Genomic DNA, 13256 nt, shown 5'->3' with positions numbered 1-13256 from the left:
CAGATGATGTCCTATTTAAAGGGACACTACTATCAGGTTGCTTTTATCACATATTAAGAGCCAATATGTGTAAATTATTAAAAAACATTCACACAAAAAACGGGTGGATGATTTTCTAGATATAGGTTTTTGAATTCACTCAATGTATTCTATATCCTGTCCTGGCTGTATAACTTCATCCTTTATTTGCACTTTTAGGACAGCCAACAGCCCCACTTGACCTACTCATTCAGACCGTTCACTGCCACTAGAGAGGGAAGGGGATGCGTGACTCAATTAGAGTATCACACATCACACTGATAAGTGCAGGGACTTTCTGTGGTCACCTTTATCTAGGCATATCAAGAGAACAATACAGCTGTCACAGTGTTATCCCAGTTCTACTAATCTACTATTATACTAACAGATAACATTTTTCTCTCGCAGCAGCAACAAGTTAACAAAGGCCTAAGTCTGTATTACACTGGCTGATTTTCTGGCTGATAATCAATCATTAACAAACGTTCGCATGAACGCCTGTTAGCAATCATCTTGCAGTGTAATACTGCTGCTGATTCCATGCTTGAAAATCACAGCTTGCCGGTGGCAGATTGTGCTGTCTAATAGTGATCTGCAACCAGCAAACCACTAAGCAGCGGTCTCCTCCGCTAGCTTGCAAGCAATTACCGGGAGGGAACTTCTTCAATTTGTGGCTAGATTCCTGTGTAAATGAGTGGGGTATAATTATCACTTATCATAAAAACATACCACATAGTATAAGGGTCCTTTTACACGGACCGATGATCTGTCAGATTATCGGGAACGAAGTAGACGCTCCTGATCATTGTCAGATCATCAGTGGAGATGAGGGCTGCATTTACTGCTGTATGGGGACAAGCAATGTCCTCACAGAAAACCGTTGTTCCAGCTCAGCAGATCATTGTTTATACACCACCATCTGCTGTACAGGAAGAAGGTTTTTCTATACCGCCCGAACAACACGATCACCTGATGAAGTGCTTTTTCATTGGATGATTGCCGGCACCTTTACACTTGCAGATAATCGAAAATAAGCGTTTTTGCAAACATTCATCCCCCAAAATCTGCCAGATCTTTCATTTGTGTAAAATGATCCTAACATCTAAGAAATGTTTATAGATGGTGGAGCAGCCCAAACCTCCTGATAACATCAAGAGTAAAGTTCACAGGAGTGTTATCTTTGTTTTTTCACATTTTACAAGCACTAGCAGTATTCCTATAGAGTCCAGCCAGTTATTTCCTATGAACTGACAAAGTAGTAGGTGCCACAATTGTGTGGAGTAATAGGAGGAGTTATAGAAGAGGTCATAAGGAGTAATAGTAAGAGATATAGGGAGAGATTATATGGAATAACAGGGAGAGATATAGGGAAAAGTTATATGGAGTAATAAGAGGTATAGGGAGTGGTTATATAAAATATTAGGAAGAGGTATACTGTAGGAGAGGGTATGTGGAGTAATAGGATGAAATATAAAAGGAGGTTATATGGAGTAATAGGAGGAAATATAAAAGGAGGTTATATGGAGTAATAGGAGGAGATATCAGGAGAGGTTATATGGAGTAATAGGAGGAGATATAGTGAGAGGTTATATGGAGTAATAGGAGGAGATATAGGGAGAGGTTATATGGAGTAATAGGAGGAGATATAGGGAAAGGTTATATTTAGTAATAGGAGGAGATATAGAGAGGGCTATATATGGAGTAATAGGATGAGATATAGGGAGAGGTTATATGGAGTAATAGGAGGAGATATAGTGAGAGGTTATATGGAGTAATAGGAGGTGATATAGGGAGAGGTTATATGGAGTAATATAAGGAGATATCAGGAGAGGTTATATGGAGTAATATAAGGAGATATCAGGAGAGGTTATATGGAGTAATAGTAGGAGATATAGGGAGAGGTTCTATAAGGGACATATAGGGAAAGGTTGTATGGAGTAATAGGAGGAAATATAGGGAAGGTTTATATGTATTAATAGGGGGAGATATAGGGAGAGGTTATATGAAGTAATGGGAGGAGATATAGGGAGAGGTTATATGGGGTAATAGGAAGAGATATAGGGAGAGGTTATATGGAGTAATAGAAGGAAATATTGGGAAAGGTTATATTTATCAATAGGAGAAGATATAGGGAGAGGTTATATGGAGTAATAGGAAAATATATAGGGAGAGGTTATATGGAGTAATAGGAGGAGATATAGGGAGAGAGATATATGGAGTAATAGGATGAGATATAGGGAGAGGTTATATGGAGTAATAGGATGAGATATAGGGAGAGGTTATATGGAGTAATAGAAGGAGATATAAGGAGAGGTTATATGGAGTAATAGGAGGAAATATTGGGAAAGGTTATATTTAGTAATAGGAGAAGATATAGGGAGAGGTTATATGGAGTAATAGGAAAATATATAGGGAGAGGTTATATGGAGTAATAGGAGGAGATATAGGGAGAGAGATATATGGAGTAATAGGATGAGATATAGGGAGAGGTTATATGGAGTAATAGGATGAGATATAGGGAGAGGTTATATGGAGTAATAGAAGGAGATATAAGGAGAGGTTATATGGAGTAATATAAGGAGATATAAGGAGAGGTTATATGGAGTAATAGGAGGAAATATTGGGAAAGGTTATATTTAGTAATAGGAGAAGATATAGGGAGAGGTTATATGGAGTAATAGGAAAATATATAGGGAGAGGTTATATGGAGTAATAGGAGGAGATATAGGGAGAGAGATATATGGAGTAATAGGATGAGATATAGGGAGAGGTTATATGGAGTAATAGGATGAGATATAGGGAGAGGTTATATGGAGTAATAGGAGGAGATATAGGGAGAGGTTATATGGAGTAATAGCAAGAGATATAGAGAGAGGTTATATGGAGTAATAGGAGGAAACTAAATAGATAGTGGAGATGTTAGGGGAATTTTCTTTGCTGAGATTTAGAAAGTAATAGAATGTGTATAGGACAAGAGTATAATTTTGGTTTCACAACAGGATATAGCAGGCTGACTAAGTGGGATAATTGGTCAGGCTAACCACTTTAAATTGTATTTTTAACTTTTTTTTGTAAACATCACATTTGGCTAAATGTATTTCGTCATACAACTATGTTCACAGTACAAAGATTGAGACAAAACATGTTCCCCTGCATATACGTAGTTCTCACTATTTTTACATTGGTAAACCAAAGTCATCATCTAATATGTAAACTTCTTTGACTTCTGTGATTCCAACTTTTACTATGCAGAGGGCAAAATGTCTGTTTTTACCATCAAAATTACTCATCAAAGAGGCAAACACATGAAACTAGATAGCATCCTCGCCTCAGAAATCTTGCATTCCTTTGGTGGGGGATCTGAAATTTCCCACAGTCCTACATGTGTAGTAATAGAACACTAGGGATGGAGTTGCCATTTAAGAAATTCCATAGGTTTTTCACTTAACATTGTCAGAAGGTCAAAGATCGCAGTGTAGCTCTGTCTGCCTTGCAACTACGGTAATGAAAGTGAACAAAATCGTATGGTGACCTCAAACTTACCATGACCAAAATACAACAGTCACAATGTCACAGCTAAATTTGCCATGTAGCCCTAGCCTAAATGAGATACTTATTACATGTATGGCAAACAATATACCCAGAAAATAGCACCTATAGGCCCCTTTATAAAGGCCAACTCAGCAGGGACTTATCCACAATGAACTATTCATTGCCAATAATTGGCAGATCATCAGCAGAGGTGAGAACTGGATTCACATTCAGCAGTGACTTCTGCTATATGAGGACAAGCAATTATTTATGGGCATCAGATTACCGTTAAGTCAGGACAATCTTCTACCCAGAAACAATGATTTTCAACTTTAAACAAAACAGGGCAATTATCGGGAATGCGCATTCCTAGGAACACTGCTTTCCCATAATTGCCAATGTCGTCAGCCCATATAAAAGGGCCTTAAGTTCTAGAAGTCATTGTTTATATAGGGATATGATGCTATCATCTCTCACCCTTGGTCTTTGTAGCCTGGCTTGCCATAACATTTTGTCTAAAGGACTCTTTACAAAGGGGCCAATGATTGGTATAATTATCGGGGCGTTCCTATGAACACTTGTTCCTGATAACTGCCCTGTGCCAACGATCACTCGACGAATGAGTAAAGGTTCACTCCTCTGATGAAAGCATCGTTGATGCGGACACCAAACGTATTACTTCAGGGCAGCAGAAACAATGACTCTGTATGGAGGTGCAGCTTTCACCTCTGCTAAGATCAGGCAATTATTGGGAACAAACGGTTCATCCACACTAATTGTAAATGGGCCTTTACATAACCTTGTGTGTCTTATTTTCTGCCTTTCAGGACATGGACAGTGTAACTGCGGGGATTGTATTTGTGACTCTGACTGGACAGGAGATTACTGTAACTGCACCACCCGCACAGACATGTGCATGTCCAGCAGCGGTCTCCTTTGCAGTGGAAGGGGACAGTGTGTGTGCGGAAAGTGTGACTGTACCCAACCTGGTTCATATGGAGACACCTGTGAAAAATGTCCAACTTGTCCAGATGCCTGTACCTTTAAGAAGTAAGTGTTTTCCAGTAGACCCTCTTGGTATGCAGATTGCATAACTTTGCCCTATAACATCCTTCTTCTCCTTATCAGTTTGTAGAGCCTCTCTGTTATACACATAAATCACATATAATCTCCTCCTGGAGAGAGAGAGAAGAGTATTGCTCATGGCAAGTGTCAAGTCACTGCTTTGCTCCTATGCATTAGACTTATTCATTACTGTGCTAATGTGCACCCTTAAACCCATTTGTTCTTACAGTAGGTCCAAAAATCTGTGGTTTAAATTTCCTAATATATTTTTATAGAGTCCAGAGCTTGATTTTTCTGATACAGCTCTCTAAATTTCATGTATAGCCATAGCATTAAAATATACAATTCTGGCTGCCTGCAATCACCACTAGGAGGAGCTGTAGAGCTTACCCACACTGGTTAACTGGTTATTCCAATAATTTCAAGTTATCCCCTATCCACAGGATAGGAAATAAATATTACATTGTGGAGGGTCCTACTACTGGACCCCCACTGTACTCTGCAGGGCCTCCTAAAATAAGCAAAGTGGCAGGTCAATCATGTGCATTGCCATTGGTTCTGTACTCTGCTATGTATGGCAGGCCCATAGAGATGATTGCAGCAGCAGTAGACATACTCGACCTGCCGGTCCTCTAATTTTGGGTTGCCCTAAATATCAAAGAAGTATGCCATAAGCTTTCTCTAGTGTCAGTTATTGGCAGCCAGCGACCTCCCTATCCAACTGTCTGCATAGACACATAGATGTGGTTCTCCTGATTAAACACAGTTTTTTTTTCTTTTGTTGATCTGAGTTTTTGTTGCTGAGTTATGACACTTTTTCCTAATATGCAAATTAGGTAGGCATCAACATTGCTCTCATTTGACCCAAGCTCCACTAATTTCTGCGGCAATTCCCTCCCTGGATGCTTTGATTGACAGGGCCAGGTATTAGCAAACAGCAAGGGAGGAGCTTACCACAGAAATAAGTAGAGCTTGGGTGCAACAAGGGCAATGGTGACGCCCTTGTAGCACCAAAGTCCTAATTTGTCTATTAAGAAAAAGCATCATAACTCGGGAAAGGAGCCTCGGATTGACAAAAGAAAAACAGAATTTTAATCAGCTATGAGTCTTGTTACGTACGGGAACCGCCCTGTCACGTGACCCGGGGGCGAGTGCTAAGGGTCGATCTATTTCACGCACTCAATCTCTCGCGCCCCTAGACACAGGCCTCATATTGAGCCTCAATCACACCCCGACACAGCCTTTCATGCACCTCAACACGCTGTTACCATCTATAACATTTAAATCAATACACCGAAAACCCCACAGCGCCCCACTCGCAAGCAGGCTCACAGTGGCAGAGTGCCTTTGCTCCCTAGATATTGTTTCATTGTTGCAATACATTAAATGTCAGACGGCACTTCATTCCCGAATCTCTTTATTTGGGGATTTATGTAGGCGAGTGGTATACAGACTGACACTAGGCAAGGTTTATATCTCAATGTTTCATTGTCCCCCAGTACTTACGGTAACCCAAGTAAGCAAATATCACAGTATCAATTACTTTCCCTGACGCCTATAGCAAAGGAAGATTGACAAGAGGTGCGGAAGTTACGATACTCGTACCTCATTAGCTCCTATCTTGGAGGCTTGGCAAGTCAGTGGGTGAAGTGTTCTCCATTTAAACAATGCGGGAGTCGCTCGCGCTACGAACCTCATAGTGCCGGAGGCTCTACTCTGCTGCACGCACACCATCAGAGGCGTGCAGCGTTTGCTATACTAGATTTATCAAGTCTGCTTGCACGATATCAGAGACAGGCGGGCATGGTATATGTTTCTATCACTACAGACTCACCATCAGAGTGATGTAACAATATGTCTGAACAACACCTTCTGTGTTTGGTTGCTGTATGCCCCTGAGGAAATACCGTTTAATATTGGCAGGGAAACGCGTTGAGCAAATAAATGTGCCTTCGTATGTTCAGTTCTTATAGATCATTATCAGTGCAGAGCCGCTCATATAGTGTAGTGGTGACCCAGTGGTTGGTCCATCTAAATAATACCAGGGGTCTAATCCTTCACTCCAGGAGATATACTGGGGATAGAAGGTTAGAAGGATAGACCGGACATTATCTGGTTTGGACCTAGTCACCCCACTACCCTTGTGGGCTTTATGTAGCTCCCACATACGTTGTATGGCGGTGGGAGTTGAGGAGATAGTATATACATACATTTTCTATACTCCGACTCTCCCCACCAGCCTGATTGTTATATTTGGTGGAGAAGCAAAATTTTTAATTGTTGTTCAATAAAATGTTCTTAACGTACTTTATTCAGGCAGTTGATATTTAGTACGTCAATTTCTCACTAAGGAAGTACCGTAGTTAATCAGAGTCTATTCTGTTTTTTCCGGGGACAGGAGGAAAGTGAAACACAACCCAATGTCGATAGGATCCCCAAATTGTGTCAAATTTATTTTCCCAATAGTTCATTTTTATCCCCATTCGGCAAATGGTGGAGCTGAGAAGAGTCTCTCTCCTATTCTGTCCCAGCCTTCTAGGAAGGCCCTCATTACCTGTGCATGCTCCACCTCTCTTACTCAGCTGGCAGACCTGAAATATTAATAAAACATGGCTTCCAGTCCACACCAATGGATATTCAGGCCACAACATGTTTTAATAATGTATATATTATCAAGCTGATCATTTTGATACCACACATGACCAGTGTGGTTGTCCCAGAAGGTGAGAATGGCACAGAATGGCATGAACATATATGGGATCATACGACAGGTATAACACATACACAGTTAATAAAAGTTATGAGAATTGTTGTCCATTTCTCACAAGTCTATGCAAACAGATGAACAGGGAGGTTGCTGTTGACAGATGGACCTGTCATGACCTCAAATAGTGGCAGGTCCCTTTACCTGTAGCCATTGTATTTAAAAGCCACCATTAATCCACACAGGACAGCATACACATACACATCCGATGGCTTATATGTATTATATGTCCTGTGTTCTCTACCATTGTAACACAGAGAGTGTGTGGAATGTAAGAAGTTTGAGCGCGGAGCCTGGTTTGAGGATGCATCTTTGTGTAAGAGAATTTGTCGGGACGAGATTGCGTCTGTGACAGAACTACGTAAGTAATGCATGCTTTAAAATTTCAAATCACATGTTGAAGTTCTCTCTACCTAAGTACAATGTGGCTTCAATCTATCCAGCCAGGTGACAAGTATTAGTCAGTGATGTGTCACTTCAGAGAGGTTCAAAGGAACATTCAAAATTAGGATTAGGACTTTTTACAGAAACAGCGCCACTTTTGTCAATGGGATGTATCCATTACTTGAATGGAGCTGAGCTGCCATACTAGGCGTTGCCCATGTACAACAGTGACTCTCTTCCAGGAAAAAGCTGACCCTTACAGTATGGGTCTATGACTGTGGCTTTATGAAGACCCTAGAAGAGCAATGCCAGCATTGACCTGGGTACTGTGAGACACTAATGGGGGTTATGTCCAGCTCATATGTGTTTTCATCTTTTGTGTTCAGCTGACAATGGGAAGGATGCTGTGAATTGCACCTATAAGGACGAGAATGACTGTGTGGTCAGGTTCCAGTACCATGAGGACTCCAGTGGGAAGTCAGTATTGTACGTCATAAATGAAGCAGGTAAGAATGTGACAGATAATGACATTTCTTCACATATGTTCTTCAGAAACATGTCATCATATAAGTGACTAAAGAGTGGGATCAAGTACTTAGGGGTTTTCCAAGATTTTTTTACCTGATGACCTATCTCTTCAATGGGGCTCAGTCTAAGGGTCCATTCACACGTCCGCAATTCTGTTCCGCATTTTGCGGAACGGAATTGCGGACCCATTCATTTCTATAGGGCCGCACGATGTGCTGCCCGGATCCGGAATTGCGGATCCGCACTTCCGGGTCCGCAATTCCGTTCCCGAAAAAAACAGAACATGTCCTATTCTTGTCCGCGGAGAGTGCTGGCGATGTGCGGTCCGCAAAATGTGGAAAGCACATCGCCGATGTCCGTGTTTTGCGGATCCGCAAAACACACACGGACATGTGAATGGACCCTAAGGCACACCTGTGCAATATTCATGCTGTCTAATCAGCACCTTGATATGCCACACCTGTGAGGTGGGATGGATTATCTCGTCAAAGGAGAAGTGCTCGCTAACACAGATTTAGACACATTTGTGAACAATATTTGAGAGTAATGGGTCTTTTGTGTATATAGAAAATGTTTCAGATCTTTGATATATCAATAACTTTACATATGCCAAATCACAGGTGCCCCCAATTAACCCCTCTCCATCCCCCCACCAATAACTTTATACATGCCATTGCCAAATCACAGGTGCCCCCATTAATCTCTCTCCCACCCCCCACACCCGCCAATAACTTTATACATGCCAAATCTCAGGTTCCCCCATTAAACCCTCTCCACCCCCCACCTCCCTCTCATATATCTTTATACATGCCAAATCACAGCCTGGTGCCCCAATTAACCCCCCCCCCCCCCCCCGCCACTGCTAACATGCCATTGCCAATTCACAGGTGCCCCCGTTTCCCCCCAGGCCTGCCGCTAACTTTATACTTACCTTTAATGGCAGTGCGGCGTGTGCTGGCACATGGAGTCCGCAGGAGACGCGTCTTCATCCCAGCATGCACTGGGACCTGACGTCACACACATCGTTAGCCAACGCGCTGACGATGTGTGCACGCAAGGCCCTGCAGCGTTGTGCTGAGAGTCGGGACTCGGGAGGCCACGGAGCAGTGAGTGAGAAGCTTCATTTCACTCCTGCTCCGTGGTCATGTGATTCAAACGATTCCCTGCATCAAGGATTTTTTTGCCTCGTTTTAATCAATGAATCGTTTCAGCCCTAATTCAAACCATTTAAGATGTATTGCTCAGTACTTATGTACATTTCAAATCAGGAATCTAGGAAATCCGTTTCCGAACTTGATAGGTCATAATAACATCCAAAACTAAGAACAGTGGGCAAATTTACATAATCAAAATGATTTTTTTGCTGACTAATTGAAATGAATGGGTCCCCATCCTATCCGCAAAAAAAACGGAACGGAGGCCGAGAAAAACAACTGTCATGTGCATGAGGCCTAAAGGTGCAAATTTCTCATCCAGTATTTCACTGAACTCTGCGCATGTTTAGACTGTCTAGTGAAAGCTGTAACTAAATGTTGACTGCATTCTTAGAAAAGGGTTATTTCCAAGATGAAGTACAGATTTCATACCATATCTTTAGAAAAGCAGTGCGCCATACTGTACATGTGAACTACTGCCAATGTACACGGACTGCCGGTATCCAGCTTGTAAGTGACTCTGGCGGTGTAAGGATTGACTGCCTAGAAGTTAATTGGGAAATGAATACAAGTTCCCACCCAATGCCGCATTCTGTAACATGTCCCACATGAAGGGAGGGAGGTACGTGAGAAAAACCTAAACTGTATAGGAATTTTCCCAGCCCCTTCTAATGTGCTGCAATATATTACCTCAGCAAAAAAGTCCAGATGCCGAGATCTTAACTCTTTGGCAGCTGGTACAGATTGCCTCTTAAGTGAGATCTGGTTTATATACAGTATGAACGTTAGTATGGCTGGAGCTGTAACATGGCAGGACAACTCTGGACAAGCTGCCCATTCTTCCCTTCCTTTCCAATGACCATGAATGAGATGCTAGGTGGTACTAACGAAGCTATGAAATAGATGAAAGGGTGGAATTCTAGGATAGTTAAAAGGGTCCTCCAGGACATTAACCATTTCAAGGCCAAGCTATTTTTCACCTTTATGACCAGGCTTAGTTTTGCAAATCTGACATGTGTCACTTTATGTGCTAATAACTTTGGAATGCTTCTATTTATCCAAGCCATTCTGAGATTGTTTTCTTGTGACATCTTGTACTTGATGTTAGGGGTAAATTTGGGACGATAACTTTTACCTTTTATATTATAAAAAATCCCAAATTTACTGAATTTTTTTTTAAAAAATTGAATTTTCTAAATTTGAATTTCTACTCATTAAAGCCAGCTAGTGATACCTCATTAGAGAGTTTCTACTTAAGATTCCCTATATGTTTACTTAATGTTGGCATCATTTTAAAAATTAAATTTTATTTTTTTATGACGTTAGAAGGCATAAAATTAGAGAAGCAATTTTTCAAATTTTCTATAACATTTTCAAAACTGACTTTTTCAAAGACCGGTTTAGTTATGAAGTCACTTTATGGTCCTTACATAATAGAAATCACCCATAAATGACCCTATTTTAGAAACTACACACCTCAAATGTTAACCTTTTAATGCTGGGTTCAGACCTGAGCGTTCGTGATGGAGCGCTCTGTATGCGCGATTGTACGGGCGTTTGCAATCGCGCATACAAAGACAAGCGAACGCCCATTATCGCGCGTTCCCGCTGAAGTCTATGTACGGGAACGCGCGACAAGACGCCCCAAAGAAGCTCCTGTACTTCTTGGGGCGTCGGGCGTTTTACAGCGCGATCGTACGTGCTGTAAAACGCTCAGGTGAGAACGATTCCCATAGGGAATCATTGGTTCTTGCCTGTTGCGCGTTTTACAGCGCGTAGGAACGCGCTGTAAAACACTCAGGTGTGAACCCAGCCTAAGTGTTTCACAAGAATTAGATAAAAAAGGAGGTAAAATTTATAATTATCAGTTTTTGTGCAGATATTTAATTTTAATCCAATTTTTCCTATAACACAGCAAGGGTTAACAGCAAAACAAACCTCAATATTTATTACCCTGATTCTGCAGTTTACAAAAACACCCCATTTATGTTCATTAACAGCTTTATGGGCACACGACAGGTCTCAGAAGGAAAGGAGCAACATATGGATTCCAACGTGGGACCCAAAGGTCCAGGAGAAAAAAATTACATTTGGAGCAAATGACTTGCCACTATGGTCTATTTCTTTGAATCAATATCTATTAAACTTTTATTGATGATAATTTCCTCAGGTGGGCCCAAAGAACCCCAGTCCGACCCTGGCAATGCCCCATTCTTAACTGTCATACACCTCTTAATAATAGTGGCTCATCTGTGGAGGTCCATCTGCCAAAAATGAAGTGTACGCCAGCAAGGGAGCTGGTGTAGATTTTGGGTATAATCTATGTCAGTTTCCTGGAATACATTACAATAAATGTGCCTTATCCTGCAACAGCCACTTCCTGCCAACCCCACTTTTTTGAAAAGTGGTAAGTGGAGCCCAAAACCCTCCAAAAGTGGGGTTATGCTCCAAACTTTGCGACACCAGTTTTCTAGTGTACAGGGGTTGATAAATGTCCCCCACAGTGCCTGAACACCAGAACAAGCTATTTAGAGGCTTTGAACATGCAGGATTTCTGGAAGATTTGAGCCAAGCTACTGTAGTAGCAGATTTATGAATGCCGCTCTGGAGCATAATACAAGCGGTTAAAGGCGCTATCCCACAAATTTAAAACTCTTTTTAAGACTCTTTTTCTTATCTAGAAGACATTCTTTCCTTTTTGTGGGTAGGCGGGCAGCAGCTCCTCACATTAGACAATCAAGCACCTGCAGGGTGCATTGCAATTGGCTCTTATTAACCATTTTCTGCACAGAAAATTGTCCCTCACAGACATACACATGGTATGTAATGCCCTCACAATTTCCTTCTCCACTGTCTAGACAGAGAGCATGTTAGTCCACCTTTGAATGCGGGAGAAAGTGAACCAGAAGGATAAACAGCAGGGGGCGCCATGAGGGAGGAAAATGTAAATTTACATAAAAAAGGAACAGTATTTTATTGCATATACAGTATATTGCAATAATGCTTTATTTCATATGCCCTATTCATTGCATAGGAATATTTTTCATGGGATAATCCTTTTAAATATGTGTCGAGCAATTTATACACATATTTATTATCCTAGAATTAATCCGTATAATCTAAAAAAATATATAAAAAAAAAATAAGGTGGACATAAGCTTGGAAAATATTTCCTTGGGGTGTCTGTGCAGCAATGGTGGGCTTGGAAACAGCTTGGTAATATGTTTTATATCTAGCATTTTTACTCTTCACCTCTATAGCTAATATTCCTTTTATTCCCCACAGAATGTCCTCAGGGTCCTGACATCCTTGTCGTCTTACTGTCGGTCATGGGAGCCATTTTTCTTGTGGGACTGGTGGCTCTGCTTATTTGGAAGTTGCTCATTACTATCCACGACAGGCGGGAGTTTGCCAAGTTTGAAGAGGAGAGGGCGAAGGCGAAGTGGGACACGGTAAGAATGGGAGTGATATTGATATCAACTATAATAGATGCAACTATTGCAAAACTACAACTTCCAAAATGGCAGCTTTGTAACAAGGAATCTGAACAAAACTAGATTTACATAGTAATGTAAAATGTGATTAACTTCTGCTAAGGGCCTTGGGAGTGGCAAATGCACATTTTCTACTGAGAATCAATTCCCATCAATGGGGGAAGTATAAAGGTCAGGACACAGCCCTTGGGGTATACAGACTTCCTGCCATTGCATTTCCATAATAGTTCAATTATACTGCTTGTTTGGAGTCATTTAGATGGTATTTCTTTAGGGAAAGTTATCAAGAAGGTTAGACTCATAATGAGCTACTGAGTA

General features: G+C 41.2%; 1 protein-coding gene across 1 annotated transcript in view; it reads left to right on the top strand.

The window, feature by feature from the left end:
- Positions 1 to 13256, top strand: part of ITGB3 (integrin subunit beta 3) — an 86310-nt gene that overhangs the window by 71769 nt on the left and 1285 nt on the right. Inside the window, exons 11-14 of the mRNA XM_044296513.1 lie at positions 4377 to 4599; positions 7636 to 7739; positions 8149 to 8268; positions 12730 to 12896. Of these exons, the coding sequence (XP_044152448.1) occupies positions 4377 to 4599; positions 7636 to 7739; positions 8149 to 8268; positions 12730 to 12896 (614 nt within the window). The remainder of the gene's footprint in view (positions 1 to 4376; positions 4600 to 7635; positions 7740 to 8148; positions 8269 to 12729; positions 12897 to 13256) is intronic.

The sequence above is a fragment of the Bufo gargarizans genome, chromosome 6, assembly GCF_014858855.1.
Source record: "Bufo gargarizans isolate SCDJY-AF-19 chromosome 6, ASM1485885v1, whole genome shotgun sequence".
Lineage (NCBI taxonomy): Eukaryota > Metazoa > Chordata > Amphibia > Anura > Bufonidae > Bufo > Bufo gargarizans.
The sequence above is the reverse complement of the archived record's forward strand: the minus strand, read 5'-3'. Positions and strand labels throughout refer to the sequence as shown.